The sequence below is a fragment of the Macrosteles quadrilineatus genome, unplaced genomic scaffold (assembly GCF_028750875.1).
Source record: "Macrosteles quadrilineatus isolate MER2022 unplaced genomic scaffold, UCM_ALF_1.0 Scaffold_4__1_contigs__length_99947679, whole genome shotgun sequence".
Lineage (NCBI taxonomy): Eukaryota > Metazoa > Arthropoda > Insecta > Hemiptera > Cicadellidae > Macrosteles > Macrosteles quadrilineatus.
This window is the reverse complement of record NW_026542597.1, coordinates 71,930,887-71,948,937: the sequence shown is the minus strand read 5'-3', so window position 1 is coordinate 71,948,937 and position 18,051 is coordinate 71,930,887. Positions and strand designations below refer to the sequence as shown.

At 33.5% G+C, this 18,051-nt stretch overlaps 1 protein-coding gene across 1 annotated transcript in view; it reads left to right on the top strand.

Moving 5' to 3' along the window:
• Positions 1 to 256: 256 nt before the first annotated feature.
• The window catches only part of LOC128993343 (aryl hydrocarbon receptor protein 1-like), a 135,474-nt gene continuing 117,679 nt past the window's right edge, over positions 257 to 18,051 (top strand). Inside the window, exon 1 of the mRNA XM_054417183.1 lies at positions 257 to 425. Coding sequence (XP_054273158.1) covers positions 370 to 425 — 56 coding nt within the window. The 5' untranslated portion in view covers positions 257 to 369. The remainder of the gene's footprint in view (positions 426 to 18,051) is intronic.

The window sequence follows — 18,051 nt, the reverse complement described above, 5'->3', positions numbered from 1 at the left end:
AGAGAGACAGAAGAGAGGGAGAGAAAAGTGAGACAAAATCAGAATCACATAACCGAGGAGTACGGCACGAGGGCGGGGCGGGGGAGGTCTGCCATTGTTGACGGCGTGACGTGGCACGCGGTGATTGGTCGATGCGAGAGTAGGCGTGGCCTATCACAAAGCGATGGGGTGGGGGGAGTGCAGTCGGCACCGGAGCATCAGTAGTGCCGCAGCGACAGTGCAGTAGTGTGGTGTAAATGTGTGTCGGGCACGTGAGTGAGATGGTCGGCTAAGGACGGCAAAACGGAGTACCTGTCGGTGTCGGGATGTGGGGCGGCACCCGGGGCGGCTGTGTACGGGGGTGAGCCGCCCCCCGCCCCCACCATAGCCATGAACCAGCTGGGCACCGTGTACGCCACCAAAAGACGACGGAGGAACGGAAAAAGGTACTATCAGTGGTGATAAGAAACTGTCAGGGTAGAGGGTTCCTAGGGGATGCTAGGTATAGAGCAAGGGGCAATGAGTGAAAATACGGTGCTCCCATGGCCCAATAGAGTGGTTAAATTTGTAAACGAGGCGAGCACCCCTAAATTAGAAAAGAAAAGGGGTAAACCCCCCATGCGGTTAACACCCTGTGGTTCCAACGTGAATTGCACGACGAAGTTTTAGATAAGAGTACTCCACATGCAATTCCGGTGAGCTCTGGGGATCTCCAGTTTGATAATGTCATGGTTGTAAAATGTAGTAGATTGATGTATTGGTTGTGTAGGCCTACCTGTTTAAAAAATTTCTTTCAAAACTCCCATTCGTTTCATAAACTGGTTTCATTTCAGAACTAGAATAAAATTCACCCTTCTTCTCAACAAAAGTTGGACTATTATGTGTTTGCTCATCATCTTCTTTCCGGCTTTTAATACTTTATGTTTTATACACATTACAAGTTGTTACACGTTAAATTTATACTAGGTTAATTATTTCACACTGATAAATCATTACACATTTTAAAAAAGTTCATTGGATCAAAATGGATCTTTGTAGAAAAGTACATTACAGTTTTGTCTAAATTCCATTGATATTATTGAAGTGTATAGTTAATTTAAAACAAAATTGCTTTCTCAAATGAGAGCGGTTTTACTAAATCTAATTACTTCATATTTTAAGGTCACACATTTAAGCTTTCACATTTAAGATTCGGTCTAAAAATTCTATGTAACGGTAAGTTATGAGTTATAGTATTTATCGTACAAACCTTTTTGTAATTTTCATTTATACTTAGAATCCCAGAATCTGTCTCATGTTTGTAATGTAGATGAACCCCACTTTTGAAATTCTTCGCTAAAATCAATGAGGAAGAATCAATAAAATAATGGTTATTAGTTGGTGATGATGACAGTTTTAGGTACACTTTTTCGGGGCTTTTAACAAAAAATCTGTTATCTGTTTCGTGTTTCGTGTCAGACTACAACAATTAACAGCATCATCGAATAGGCACATGGATCGAATAGAACAACTTTGTATGCAACTTTTGGTCAGTTGTTGATTGTGTTAGTTTTTCTTTCAGTGTTAAAATTTGGACTAGTTTAGGATCTAAGTAAACACCAAGAAATGAAACAACACTATTACTAGAATCAACTAAGGTAGGGAGGGTTTAAGGAGAAGATCATACCTAATCTACATAAACAACAGATTTTCTTCATACCAGTAATCAGATTTACCTTATGATGCTACTGAACTATCCCTAACTATACCAACAGAAGGACTTGTTTAAAAAGGGTTTATCATTTTAAAAAATATAGAATTTGCATGCACGCTTAGGTATAACTCAGATGAAAACTAAAAAGAAAAGGGCCAAGTACTGACCCCTGTGGTACACCATATTTCACCTCAGTTTGTTTCGAGGAGTGTTTGAAAAAAACTTTTTGCTGTCAAATATTGACGTGTGATATGAAAAGGGAATTTTGAATACCGGAGGGAATAAAGGGAATAATTATTCCGTAAAATTCCATTTCATCCAGTTCAATAAAATCTTAAGATCCACCCAGTCAAAGGCATTGATAGTTAGGTCACAAGAATTGTAGGTTCACCTCTAGATGTTTGTATCCTTATTTGTAACCAACCTGTATCTGAATTATGTTAAGTATTAGTGAACTTTTCCCTGTTTTACTTGTCTGTATTTGTTGACTATAAAAATGTAGATTCCACCCAAAACATTTATTTAAACTATTTCATATCACAAATTAACTTGTTCCATTGTAAGCTTAAATCCGTGAAAACCATCTTATGAAACGGTATGAATAAACAACGTGAACATGTATTATCTCGAATAATATCTCTTTTTTGTGTTCACCTAATTTTGGAACAACCTATCATAAAATTGAAATTACATTCAAAATAAAATTCTATTACATCAACCACATTCAAGGTTATAAAAACATAATCTTCAATAAACTGTTATACACATCATGTTTCTCAGAGCTGTAGCTTGAATCAAATGAGCATATTTTAACTACTGTACATACAGCAGCCCGAAATCCCAAAACCAGCAGCCCGGCGGGAGCTACCCACTGCCCACAAGACAGGAAGCCAAAATATCAAATTTCAAATAGACCATCCTGCATTATCTGATGCCCCAAAATTTACATGTGTCCTTCACAGGCGATGAGCAGAATATCATAGTTTACTTTAGGTTTTGGGTTTCTAGTGAACCTGTTAGTAGGCCAGTTTGTTTTGAGAGGAGGATTAGTTTTCTTAAAAATCTACGATAGAAAATTAACCTTATGATTTCTCAGTAATTTATTGTGTGGTTATTTTGTTCTCTTCTTTGGATAACAATTAATGTAAATGGACTTAAAATTCACCAAAGAGACTAAGCAGATTCGCTGCAATGGGGTTATTTTAATTATACACAGTACATACCGGTTAAATTAAGTGCATATTCAAACAGTGTTGTTTTGGCAAATTATTGTAAAATAATCACAATGCTAGCATTCTCATTTTGTATGAACCAACATTAATCTTATGAAGAAAAATAAAACGTGAATAAAGTAAATTTCAGCCTAGACCATAAAGAATTGATCAATTAATCTGAAAATCATACAATTCTACAGAGAAAAGATATAAGAGATATAAGAGTTTTTTTTACTGTGAAAAAGTATTGAAAGCTTGCTATAGCCAGTCATAAAATTGTAGTTTTGTTTGTTTGAATACCTCATAATTGATATTTTAAATACGAGTAATATACCAATAATCTACAGCAACTTACCATCAATTATATAATTGATTCCTTAGGATGCGTTGTAATTTTTTAGTATATTTTTTATCATACTCGACCAAATGTAAAGACATAAAATTCATAGGAAAAGATGTCTACTGCGTTCGTATAATGGCTATTATTCCGTTACTTGTATTCTACTAATTTTATATTATTTTAAATATCTCATAAATTATTTACCAAAAAGGCAAAGTTACCCTGATCCCCAAGTTGCAAGCAGAGTAGTGCCTATTGTCCAGTCATGTCTCTACATCATCACAGGTTCGTTAAACAATATGGTGAGAAATCTAATTAAGTAGAGTACCTTAAAATTAATAATTGAGCTTAGTATTTTATTTAATTCATCAATACTACATTGCAATACTGGTTCAGTAAAAGCGTGAAACTTCAATAATGGAAGCATTGTCCAGATTCCGGAATTGAAGAACGATGATGCTGCTTAAAAAAAAATAAGGATACATTTCTCAGACAAGAAACACTTTTTATTTCGAAAAACTCCTTCCATTACAATCCCGACGATAACAACGAATTTTACTTTCATCATCTGCCCATTGTTATTGTATAATTCCTCCATAAAGGTTTTCCAGTGCATTCATTATTAGGCTGAAACTGTTTTCCTACTCTATATACGGTTATGAAAGACCTAATAAAAATTCCAAGAATAAAAGTAAATCTGTTTGCAAAAGGGTGTTTTTCCATAATTTAGAAGTAATTCTGTTGTCATAGCAAAACTTATATGGTACGTCATCATTGTGAAAGCTCATAATTGATTTTGAATACAGAATAAAATTAGGCCTATGCAAGTAATTAAGTAGTCGAATACATTTTTTGAACTGTATCCCTTTCAATTACTTAATATCAACTTCTAACCTGTTGAGTGCTTAACATTGACTTAGTTACTTAGATGGATACTGTAAGAATACTTGTCCTTCTACTGTAAATTCTAAAGCTTGGTTTGATCATGGTTTCATGTTCGGTAAACGACAGCTGATGTTGACGTAATCTTTGGTCACATTGGAGAATATTGCAGTGATAAAATCGATATTTTCACCTCACATGATGTTTTAGCCGGGTTTTACCCGTTTTACAAACGTTAATTGGAGGCTGAAAGCTACGTATTGCCGACCGAGCAGGTTTTTACATCCCTAGGGCCGAAAATCAGCTGTTAGCTTATATATTGAAAACATTAATGTACATTAAATACACAATCAGTCCATATTATGCATTGCAATAGTCTTGTTTTATTGTCACCGCCACCTAACAACTATTTATTATAATTGCTAATTTCTATAAATATTTCTCGACATAACCATTAAGTTGTTGTAGTTGTGTGCATTTATTGTATATAGGTTATCTTCTCAATCTTTTATAGTGTGGTGAAAAAAGTAGTTCTACTGGGGTCTGCTTCATAATAAACTACAAACTAATATTATTAGTAAATCAGCTGATAACCCAATGCAAATCTAATGAAAATTCGCTGTATTCTACAATAGGGCCAGAAACCATTTACTTTACGTTGACCTTGTAAAACACTGCGTGAAAAACGATTCATTAAACCTAGAGACGATTTCTCTTTTCCATAATTTTTTATCGCATCTAAAACACGGATTATAACTAGAGTTAACTAGTGCTAACTAGCCGCCAGTAACGGGATAGTTATATCCGAGTAAAAGAAACTGAGGGTAATTAAATAACAAAATGCAGCGAAATAATTACGATAACAAGAATCTCAGCGAACCATACACAAATAAAATTAGTCGAATAGAAAACCACATGTGCCACCTGGAATTAAGAGTCAGCTGTTAATTATAAATTAATTACCGCATTAACAAACCGACAGTAAAAATTAATGATTTAATTGCGATAATGAAAAGTACATTTTCCATTAATCTTCTCGACTGTCATGTTTCTTCTAAGTAGTTTTCTGTCTAGACGTAATTATATTGTAAAAGTCATGGTTGTCGTAATCAATTTTAAATGACTATAAAATGTCATAGTTTGAATATGTATGATTTGAAATTTAATTGAGATGTCTTGTGAATAGGAATATTGTAAAATGCAGCATAATGAAATGTGGAAATACATATAAAATTTTCAAAGTTCTTTATAATACAAAAAGAAAGATGCATGTATTCAAACATTAGTTTATTATATGGTGTTTGTGTTTAAAACCGTAGTTTTGACTCAACCAGGCATTTAGAAAGAACTTGAAAATGAAAAAGTGACAGAGATAAATCTTATAAAAAGTCTTACAATATTTGAGGTATGTTTTTAATTATGATTCATTAAATTCAACTTTTTCAAACAACAAATTTATCTTTGGTCGTATTTCAAGCGGATTATAAACGACGGATTGTATTAGAATGTAGCGGGATGATCTGTGTAGAATTTTTACTCATCAAAATCGTCATTCTCTTTAGTCATGACCATTTATTGAAGCACAATTATTAAGGACATCTGATCACCTATCTTCCGAATGCTCCAGAATTTTCCCAGTAGCCGTCTACCTTCAGGCAGCACTATAACCATTTCGCTACTTCACTTTTCATTGAGATTTGTAATTTTAGTTGGATTAATCACAATTAAAATCAAAGAAGTACGAACTGTGTATAATTGTTTCACTAACGATTCTTCTTTTAGCAATTTCCCCTCTTATCCCATCCCTATTCATTTTTGCAACTCTCCGACCCATATTTCACAATGTTCATTGTATATTCTTGATAAGAACATTTTAAAGTTTCAACAGCTGATGATCTCGCGCCAAAAAAATGAGGAAGACGCGAAAGCGTGACAGGATTGCGTGCAAAACACACGCTCATGGGAATCACGGAAAGTGGAATAATAACGGAGGATGTCGATGTATAAACGCTGTGAAAACTGAAGACACTACTGGTAGTCAAATATACTTAATTTAATGTAATTGCAAATAAATAATACGATGTCTGTGTGAGTGTCCTGAGATGGCAAAATGTTACAATTAGTCATTAGTCCGTCGCTCATTTGTCATTGTTCAAGTGCAGGTACATATTTAGTTTAGGGAGGGTAGGCTGGCACAAGTTACTTAGGTATGCATTATCGTGATAATATCAATGCCAACGGTAGCTCTTGAATTAATCTTATATATTAATAGGCAAGCATGTTTCTTGAAAGCATTTTTTCTCAGCTCGTGTGCACCGCAGGGAAAAATCTACGCATACTGCTAAAAAGATATGTAGAATCCCTTTATAAGTCAAAATAGGCTAAAAAATAAACATAAAAAATTAATTAAAGTAAAAAATTAACATGGGCCTTATGGGCTGCCATGCTGGTGACGAAATATAAACAGAAAATCGAAATAAATCAAAGAAATTCCAATCAAATGTTTTATTTACAGCATGGAGTGAAAATAGAGAAGTATTTACATAAATATTTCTTGTCGAGTTTTTGACCACTGGACGACCTCTAGTCTTCACTAGTCTTCATTATTAGCTGAGTAAATTAAAATATTAACCTGACCTGATCTGGCCCAAAGTGTACAATAAAAGTGTGCAGCTTTTAGAAAAGTATTCTAAGTTTCTGCAGTCAAATGGTCTCTATCAACGATTTTTACTTTTGGGGAAGTGCTAACTTAATGGTCAAAAATGATTCCAATAGGAGGGTATATATTTCAGAAACTATAAGTAGAATACATAATGTCGGTAAGCATTCATAAAGTGCTCGTAATTAATTACTACACTCCTCTTTGAACCCACATTTTCCTATGTTAACAACTGGATGAAAAGAGACTCACTCTCTATGCATGTCAACCATTGCTTATTATGTTTATTGATTGTCTTATGGGAGTTAAAATATTTAACTTGGTGTGTTGGAATATTGGCAAGTCTTTGTACTATGATACCGATTCACCATTCGTTGTGAAAGACTATTGTAGAATTAAACAAGAAAGCTTGGTTATGGGATAAGATGTGATTATCTAGGATAACTTTTATAGGTTATCTGAAGGACAGCTATACCTTGATCCAAATCAACCAATATGTCTTTTGTCAGTATTGCACCAGCAACCTTCAAAATCAAGTTACATTGCAAACCACTCAGCCCGAATACGCCAATAACTTATAAACACCGTCCGTTCCTATTGTGACGTACTTAACCAGGCTGTTAGCGGCACAATAATTAGGTCCAAAACAAAAAAAAAGTTAAAAAAGTAGGCTACATACGTAAATCTGTGAACACTATATTCTGCAAACTCAAATCAAATTTGTGCTCTGAAACTCGAGCACTGCTAATGCAACACGAGACATTTGGCCCCGATGGGCCCGGCTTATTATACTAAGTACAGACAAGAAGTACCTTCCTTGATGGAGGCTGGTAATGACAAGAGTGTGCAGGTCCGTTACAAAAACACAAATAGTTCACATCGCAGTTAATCTAAAATAATAACAGACGACGCGGCGGTCACAAATGTACGATAATGAAGGAAACCTCTTAGGCTAAATATGGGAAACAAGGTAACAACGTGCGTTATGACTTGCGTAGTAGTGTACAATAATAGACTGGAGTGTTTTGAACTTGGTTGATTTAGTTTTGAGTGTGGTTAATGCGAAGTATGTCTACACTGTTATGGAGTGAAGAGACTGTTTGCTAAGTAAATGCACTGATTGCTATGTTAAGACACTTATTGCTGAGTAAAGGAACTTATTGATAAGTAGGGTCACTGATTGCTATTTAAGACACTGATTGATAATGATAGACACTGATTGATAATGATAGACACTGATTGCTAAGTAAAGACACTGATAACTGAGTAAAGACACTGATTGTTAAGTAAAGTCATTGATTGCTAAGGAAAGACACTGATTGCTAAGTAAATGCACCGATTGCTAAGTAAAGTCACTGATTGCTAAGTAAATGCACCGATTGCTAAGTAAAGTCACTGATTGCTTAATAGACACTGGTTGCTAAGTAGACACGGACTGCTAAGGAAAGACACTGGTTATCTTTCCACGTTTGTAAAGACAATGTTTGCAACGTCATGACGCGTTTTGCTAAGTAAATACGCCGTTGGCAATTTAATTATACATTTGCCAAGCCCCATGATAAACATGACTGTGTTTTTCCCTAGGAAAAAAACACAATTAGGAAATAAAAAAACATTGTTCGCAAAGCAGAGACAATGCAAAGTAAAGATAATTAATACTACGATTTGCTAAGTAAAGATACTGTTTTCTGAGTAAAAACATAAGCTTGCTAAATTAAAACACGTGCTGCTAAGTAAAGCAACAGTTTTCTAAAACGTAAAACATGTCTTAGCTCTTGTTTGAATCTATACAGGTGTTGAACATAAAATATATATGCATAGGGGCGCGTATGTCAATGTGACTAGAGTCCTGAACATAATTTTCTTATCGTAATTTAGTGATACTAATTACTTTTACCTAATACTCTTTTAAAATTTAAAAATATGTGAAGTATGACGTACATTTTGAGCAACCAATACTTTTAAAATTCCTTACTTACTAACCCACAAAGAAGTGATGATTTCTTAATTATGTCGATAATTAGAATGAAATTTCTAATTGAGCCATTCATTACTAGGCTATTTTGTGCTAAAATCATTAATATTTTAATAACCGATTTCATGAACTTAAAATAATTAGATATTTAATTGAACGTCAGTTAACTTTAACTAATTATCTTAATTAATCAGGTAAATTACCTTATTTCTTTATGACGTTTGAGTACTAGTGCATCATTAGCTGTAGTGTTCATTCAAGTTGCGGATGCATGGTAAATGAATTGTTAACTATTTAATTAATGTATATACTTAAGTAATGATGATACTTAAGAAATAGAATGGCTATTACAAGGAATTTCTCTTTAAGAATACCGGTATAGGATTCATTTGTAACTTACGTGATTTAAACTATTCAAGTCGTCAACGATCTTTCAAGCAATTAATTCCAACTGCAAGGCAGAAATGTTGGGTGTTCCTGTAAATATATCAAATGTTAATGGTGGAATGGTCAATACATTTTAAATTCTATTCTTATTCTTAATGGTTATTGTATGACAAACCCAATTCAAGAAGTTTTTCGTAATACAATTAACCAGATGTTTTTGACAGTGATTGATATTATTAGATATCAAATATTACTTTACATTCTTGTAGTATTTGGACACAAATATCAATCAGCGTAAAGTGAAACATGTGTTGCATTAAACTTTATGCCTCATGTAATAATCCACTTTACATTGTGTTTCCTATAAAAAGGGCATTACTAGAAAAATGGTACTGGGTATAGGTAAGTTATAAAGTAAAAATAACTCGAAAGAGCTAATTAAAAACTTGTAATTTCGATAAGCTCTTATCAAAATTGTTTCTTCCTTTATCTAGTACTATTTCCACGAATAATACTAATTATCATCATCATCATCCATTTGATCATCCTTTTGTTATATTACCTTCTTAACGGAAAAATACAACAATTGTTAAAGCTGTATGCATTAATATTTCAATTTAGAAAGGCTATGCTCACATAATATAACTCTTATTTTCTCTTAGTATATTTAAAATTAAATAAAACAAAAAAAATCAAAAAATACACCAAACTTGATTTCATCCTACTTATTGGCTGTGCACACTTTTTTTAAATCAGACTATACAATACACACGTATACTTGTGACTTGTAGGCTTAGCTGAGGCCACCAGCTGTAGCCTATAATGTAATTAATTATTCAAACACGTCTTCCTCTCGCCACCAATGTTCAGCTTTATAGTACAGTAACCGCTTCCGCAAGATCGGTCGTTTAATATTAATGGACACGCCTTTAGGTACGACTGTACATGCAGTCAAAGTTTAGCAATTTAGATAATTAGCAATTACCACTTTAAACACGGGTTTGTAATTCGTTTATGGTGCAGGGGTTGTAAAATGTGTAAATTTGGTTATGTGAATAGGTCCTGTGTTTGTAGGCTACAATAGTTTGATCTATTGGATGAGCATTTCTTAAATTTCCAGAAGTTGACATAATTCAATATTGGCTAATGGAAAATCGACTGACCACACATAAATTGGGTTAGGTTAGGTTACCACACCTAGGTTGGGTTCGATTAGGTTAGGATAAGATAACCTAACCTAACCTAACCTAAGGGTAACTAATTTAGGTGTGGTCGGTATTATACCAAAGTACCGGAAATTCACTTGCGAATTAAAGGAAATCAACGATTACATGTTTAAATGCTACAAGACAACTTGGAAAATGATAAACCAAACTTCGGAATGATTCATTCAGTTTGAACTGAGTATTACTTTATTATTCTTGATTTCATTAAAGTTGGAGATTTAGCCTACTGTTTGTTTAGTAATTTGTCGTGGAACTGCTTACTTATTTAATAATATTGTAATAGTGTATAATCTTCCTATAAATATATACTCCCTACTGTAATTTATCCAGCAATGGTACTAAAACACAACGATTAGGCCTCTTAAATATAATATTGAAACTTATCGTTTTTTAGTTTCAGTATATTTCTTATTAGGCCTACACGAGAAGATTACGTTTTTTTTCTAAGATGTTCCAAAATGTAACACTAGAACTAAGACACATTTTTAGAGTAGCAAAAAAAAATGACCACCCAACTGGAAGGCAAAATAAACTCGTTTAAAACCTAAGTCATTCAAAATACAAACAAGAATACAAGAACGTAGTTCGTTGTTGAAACCCGGAAGGAGTTTTCGCTCGACGATCTATTGTTCATATTTAATTGTCGAAGGTTTCTCGCATTCCTGAAAACTACTGCAATATGAAATACTGAGCTAGCGATAAAACCGGGTGTTTGATCGGTTCTGGCTTTCAATTAACAGACCCACTAGCTGGCCATCACGCAACTTGAACATGCAACTGCGCTGTGCTGTGACGTATGGAGCGTCGAATATACTTTTGATATGTATATTTTCTTTTTGTAATATGAATGCTATCTTAAATAGGTTCTCAGTGAATCATTTTAACTATATAAGTAATTAAGTAGATATAAACTTAAAAATTTAGTTTTATTGAGCTATTGTTGTTTTCAAAAAAATTGCTTTGAAACACTTGTTGTTTGCTTTGTTCGTTCTATAGAAGTTATAATTATAGAGGTTTAACAAAATAAATAAACATTCTATATATGATTCAATTAGTAATTAGTAATACTAAAACTTTCGGTCCCCGAATAATTAGTCTACATGGAACTAAATTAAAAGCTATAATCCATTGAATTGCTCTCATAAGTGGAGATAAATTTATAAGGTTATCTGCTAGAAATGTCAATAATTATTTTCATGGAAATTTATGTAAAGTAATTTGGGTTCTAAAAAAATGTTTTACATTTAACAAAACACTTTATTGAATGTGTTAATTTGATAACCCCCTAAATGTTACAAATCTATTTTAGGTAAAAGTTCATTAAATTCCAAAACTTTTACACTTTTTTAGTAATTTTTAAAATTACTTAAAACAAATTTAGTTTTTATAAAGAAATCAGTTAACACGATAGTATAGATTCAGTAACTAGCACGCTAGCACTAGACCAGGATAAATAAATGAAACCCCTGAAATAGTAAGTACAAGCTTTTATTCGTCTAAAAATCAATCATAAAAATCCTTTAAACAAATCAAATTCCAAAGACCTTTAAATGTGTTGCCCTTTACGTTACTAAAATATTACTATAATCCTTAACTTACTAAACAATACAGCATAAACATTAATTTTTTACATTGATCTAAATATATTTAAATTTTGTATAAAAATAATGCTCTTATTCAAATTTGAGTATTGAAATATATTAATATTTTAAAACCCTTTTAATTCAATGATACTCACACTCTCAAACCATAAATGCTCGTCTTTCGCACTTCCTGTGCGAAATGCACTCTACATTGCAAAATAATTAATTCAAAATATGCAAAACATTTGGTTAATTTAGTACCTTCGTAAACTGGGATATTAGTAGTCGTAATTTAGAGAGTTGGTCAGCCTGCAATGGTCAGCTGTGGGCTGTTACGCCAGCTGTCATTTAATAACCTGTTATCTGCCACATTGATCAGCTGATCAGCTGGTCATACCAAGCTGTCAAATTTACGTTCCTAAAGTATAAGAGACAAAACCCTCTGACCAATGAAGATTTACTTAATTGTTGACTCTGCAGCCTGCTTCTATATTACGGGAACCACCTAATTTGACAAAGGAAGTAGGTGTACATCGAGTCGTTTGATAAATATCTGTTTTTGGTCCCACCTTTCCCCTTTACATCCTAGGACACTAATGATGAGTAGGCTCTAGCATTACTATATTTGTTCTCATAATATAATAATTATTTAAATACATAAGAATTATTACGAGTTGACTCTAGCATTACTTAATTTGTCATCATAATATAATAATTAGCCTATTTAATTAAATATATTTAATTTAATCCATTATTATGATACTTACGAAGTGGTTGAACAGTTATCTAAACGTAGAACATCAAATTGTATATAATATAGCAGGTAGAACAATTGACAAATGTACCCTATCATTAGGCTACATGCCAATCCAAATTTCTGATGCCTGTCTAAATCTCGGTGTTCAATGTAATTGTTGAAAAATATAGTATGGGTCTCGTAGATCAATTTTAAATCTTTTTATTGTTACATTTGTCTACTTACGCCTCAAAATCTTTATATCTGAAAGCATAAACTAGTGAATTACGTAAAACAAACTACAGTATCCATTATTGAAAACAAAAGATATTTAACTCAGTTAACTTTACTCCTCTAAGCTACGAGTATCGATTAATCTCAAGACCAGTCATCACATGTTAAGGTCAGTAGAGCAACCTAACTGCTGCGTTTAGTTTGTTTAGCGATTTCAAACAATTTTCCACACAAGGGAATAATTGCATTAAATTAAAATCTCCCGTATTTGCATCCGTTGCGCAGTCGTTATTTCTGGTGGGAAGTGTGGAGGGGGGCGGGCGGGGGGGGGGGTAGTTTTAGTCACGCGTTATATATTGGGATTATGGAGCATGAATTTGTAGACCTATCCGGTGGTAAGTGCCAATTATGGGAAGAAATGCATCTGCATTCATGCTTTCAGCTGCAGAAGTGTTGATACTGAAATCATTCTTCATCAGATAAAATATTGATGTTACAATTGTAAATTAGGATATTCCTACTGTAAATGTGTTTACTTCCTTAGGAATATTAATTTCAAGGATTTTTATACTGCAACCATAATTCATCGATTAAAAACATTCATAAGTCATCCTTAATTCGTTCATAAATGTAAATTCTGCAACCAAGAATATACAGTACCTGTAGGAGTGTTATACTGCAACATAAATTTTCCCGTATGATTTAGTACATACTGCAACCATGATTCCCCTAGGTAAATGTGCACTTCAGCTATGGATTCTCTTGCAGGATATGCAAACAGCAACCAAGATTCCTTCTTTAGGGATATTTAAACAGCAAACACAGTTCCTTCTTTTGCTATATTCAAACAGCAACCATGCATGATTGCAACTTTAGGAATATTCAAACAGCAACCATGATTGCAGCTTTTGCTATATTCAAACAGCAACCATGATTGCAGCTTTAGGTATATGCAAACAGCAACCCTGATTGCAACTTTTGCTATATTTAACCAGCAACCATGATTGCAACTTTTGCTATAATCAAACAGCAACCATGATTGCAGCTTTATGTATATGCAAACAGCAACCCTGATTGCAACTTTTGCTATATTTAACCAGCAACCATGATTGCAACTTTTGCTATAATCAAACAGCAACCATGATTGCAGCTTTAGGTATATGCAAACAGCAACCATGATTGCAAGTTTTGCTATATTCAAACAGCAACCATGATTGCAAGTTTTGCTATATTCAAACAGCAACCATGATTGCAGCTTTATGTATATGCAAACAGCAACCCTGATTGCAACTTTTGCTATATTTAACCAGCAACCATGATTGCAACTTTTGCTACCTATAATCAAACAGCAACCATGATTGCAGCTTTAGGTATATGCAAACAGCAACCATGATTGCAAGTTTTGCTATATTCAAACAGCAACCATGATTGCAAGTTTTGCTATATTCAAACAGCAACCATGATTGCAACTTTAGGAATATTCAAACATCTACCATGATTCTCCATATCGCACAGCAATAATGATCCCAATCTGCATCTGTATATTGATACTGCAATTATAAATATACTTTAAAGATATTCCTACTTCAACCATGGTTATCTCGGCAAATTGGTACTACAATCGTGGATTCGCCTGTAGGATATTCATACTGCAATTCATTATTATTCCTATGCAAAAATATGGACCCTAAATTTATTCAACTTTCTACATATAAAAGTTTTAATACTGGAAAAAACTTACACTTTTTAGAACACCAAAGCCGTTTCGATCATAATTTAGTTCTTTTGTGTATTATCTTTGCTAATAACCACATAAATACTTTCAGTTTATTCAAGAAACCTTCAGTACGAATTTTCATTCTAAATCTACCTAACCTACTACCGAATTTTTATGTTGTATCAATAATAACATCCGCATAAGTGAAAAAAATCCTGTAGTATGTAGTCTAACACAATGTATTACATGTCCATGTTTATCTAGAAAAAATGTTGATATATTTTCAGTGATGATTTAGATTTTTCCGATAGGGGAACTGATTTTAATGTTAATTTAAAATGTAATAATAGACTATGTTATACAATTTTCTTATTGTAACAATATAGAAATTATATTTAGTAATTGGATTTGCTGGCCATTCCTGTGAAACAAGCAGCTCTATTGATCGAACTCCCACGGTTGAGCCAAATTAAATACTCAGTGAGGTATCGAGGGATACACAACTATGAATTATGTATTGGAGAATCCAATTATAACGTAATCGAAATCGTCGTTGAGTTCATTTGTGCGATTTGTACTAATCAACAACACGTGATCGATTTGTTAGTAAACAAAAAAATCACCTCTTCGCATTATACACATGTGCCTTTGTTTAAAGTTACTTATTTTTGCTTATAATTACAACTATTGGCATAATTGTAATTGGCATAACAGCTGAGTGGATATTGTTTGTTTCACTAAGAAATTTTGTTTTCATTACAGATATAAAAATATACGGATAGTGTGTACGATGGAGAGGAAGCTCTATGTACCTTTGATACTCACTGAGATCAACAATTCCTTTGGCAAAAACCGTTCATCAAAAGCCCAAAGGGAAGCTAAGATCACTTTCGATCCAACGGCTACTGACTTGATTGAAACATGATTGCTCCGCGAGCACCACACTTATCTACCCAGCGTTGTCAAATCAATGAAAAGTAAATCCTAAAATCCAGTAGCGCGAAACACGATAGCACCTAATAACCTGGAAAACATGAGTTCTGTCAAACAATTTAATAAGGTAGCCTGGACCTCTCACAACATCTTGATGCTATCCGATACAGCGGGTGATTTCGGCTAAAAAATGTCCCGGATCACAATTGGTTTGAGCGGCGGCATCCTCGGACCCGATGGATCGTGACGACGGGTATCAGGTATCGGGTGAGAGGCAGTGAGGTGGACATGGTCGGCTCCCGGCAGGTGCGGCAGGGGCTTCACCGGACAACCGGAGGACGGTGCGGGAGTAGTTGGTAATCTGGGGCAGAGAGGGAATAACGGGGAAATGTGTTGTTAGTTGTTACTGGACTTGCGGGAAGGTTTGGTTCAATTTACCGAAAATATAAGTAAAGAATTATGACAAAGGACATTGTTACAAGTTAGTTAGATACACCCTGATACCATCATCTAGGACATTGAACGGGGAGGAGCTTTGTGTATGATGCGGCAAAATTTGGCAGATTAGACATAAAGGTGTTTGGTTCCTAAGTACCTTAAAAAAAAAACATAATCGAAATCTTTAACAACAGCACACTTTTGGACTGATTTACAAATTGTATATGACCTATTTCTAGTATCAGGAGAGATATTGTAGAAATTATGTTGTGTGATTTGGAAAAGGTGGGTTGATCATCAGGAAATGATTGCTTAGATGTATCTAAACGAGAAAAACCTTTTAAAAGTTTGGATTCATCCCAACAACAACAAACTGAATGGATTGTTTATCATATTGGTAACCTCTTTCACAATCTAGGCGGGAGCTTATGAAATGTATCCGGCAAAATGTGTTGTTATTTGTCTAGAGAAGAAAATAATAACTATACAAATTTAGATTTCCCGAAAAAAAACACTCTTGGGGCTGGTTCAACAGTTGAAAATTAATGACAGTACTTGTTTCAAAATAAATGGCTGGGTGGGAACTTATCTGATCTTAGTTTCGAACAAACAAAATGCTATTTTGGATCACTAAGTTGAAGTCACCTGTTTCACATTCCGGTATATGTATATGCAACCATGTACATGTATATGTAGTATAAGTAACCTTAGGAAACTTATAGGGAAGTGGGTGGTTTGGTCTGGACAAAGTATAAATTGTTGTACATCATTGAAAACGTTGTTTGAATTTTTCTGAAGGAGAAAAAATTTTAATAAAAGATTCTAAATTTGAGAATGGTTTGGTAAACATGCAGTGGCGAAAAATTTATCATTTTTTAATTCCTCTGACAATCCTAATGTCTTTAAGATTTTTAAATCGTGGCTCCAAAGTTGGATTCATTCAGATTTTCAATTAGGATGAATCAGAATGAGCTGGTATAAAAATATGTTAATGTTACTGTTTTTTTAAATTGTCAAATGGATCGAAAAACTGTATTAAAAGTTGTATTAACCTTATTCTCTAACCCCCCCCCCCCCCTTCTTCCATGTGGAAAGTTTAGTAATGGAGTTCTACCCCTTTTATAGCCTAAGAAATTAAAAATTTATATTCAACTTCGAGAGAATAGAGTATAAACTTGGTTCTTTTCATTCAAAATTATTAGTTTGGAGGGAAAACTTCTCAACAGTTATAATTTATTCTGTCAGTACCTCTCTGCCCTGAGGAGTTAAAAAGTTGGACTGGGTGGAAGTCCTTCATCGATACAGGATGGAAAAGCAAACTTGGCAGAATATATAAACTTAACTTACTTCCACATCGGATATCTATCACAAGTTTTTGTAGTATCCACACAGTAATTGATTAATGCAAGTTATCAACACACTTTAAGTGTTATTATCGTTGAGATGTGTTAGTTAAGTTTATTTTATAGTTAGAAACATATTTCAGTGATGAAATATAATCAAGGTCTATAGTGTACGTTTTATTTCTGAAATATAATATTAATACCACAGACAAAAAACTTAAGTTTACAAATTACTTGTTCTATTTAGAAATAATAATTTATGTATTGATACAAGAAAAGACACTCAGAGTATAGGGCACATGTTTAATATATTGTAATCGTATGGATAAACGATCAGACTATCAGAATGTATACACGACCAATTTAGATTTTATGTACATTATGAAGAATCACGTAGTAAATATTATAGATATTATAGTAAATATTATTAAGCAACTAGAGCACCAATCAAGATTTAACTATTTTGTCCATACAAATGTATTTGTAAGAATTTCTCCTGAATAAAATAAATACATTTTTAATAAATTTATTTATGCGTGATGCTAGACACAGAAATAAATATTTCGATTGGTGTACATTAGATATATGAAGGAACTTCTTATTTTTACATTTGAATCGTTTATATTGGTACATTTTTTTAAGTTTGGACGCCACACAGTTTAAAACCAATCAAATACAGTAGAATCATTGGTATGGCTAAGTGAAGGTAATT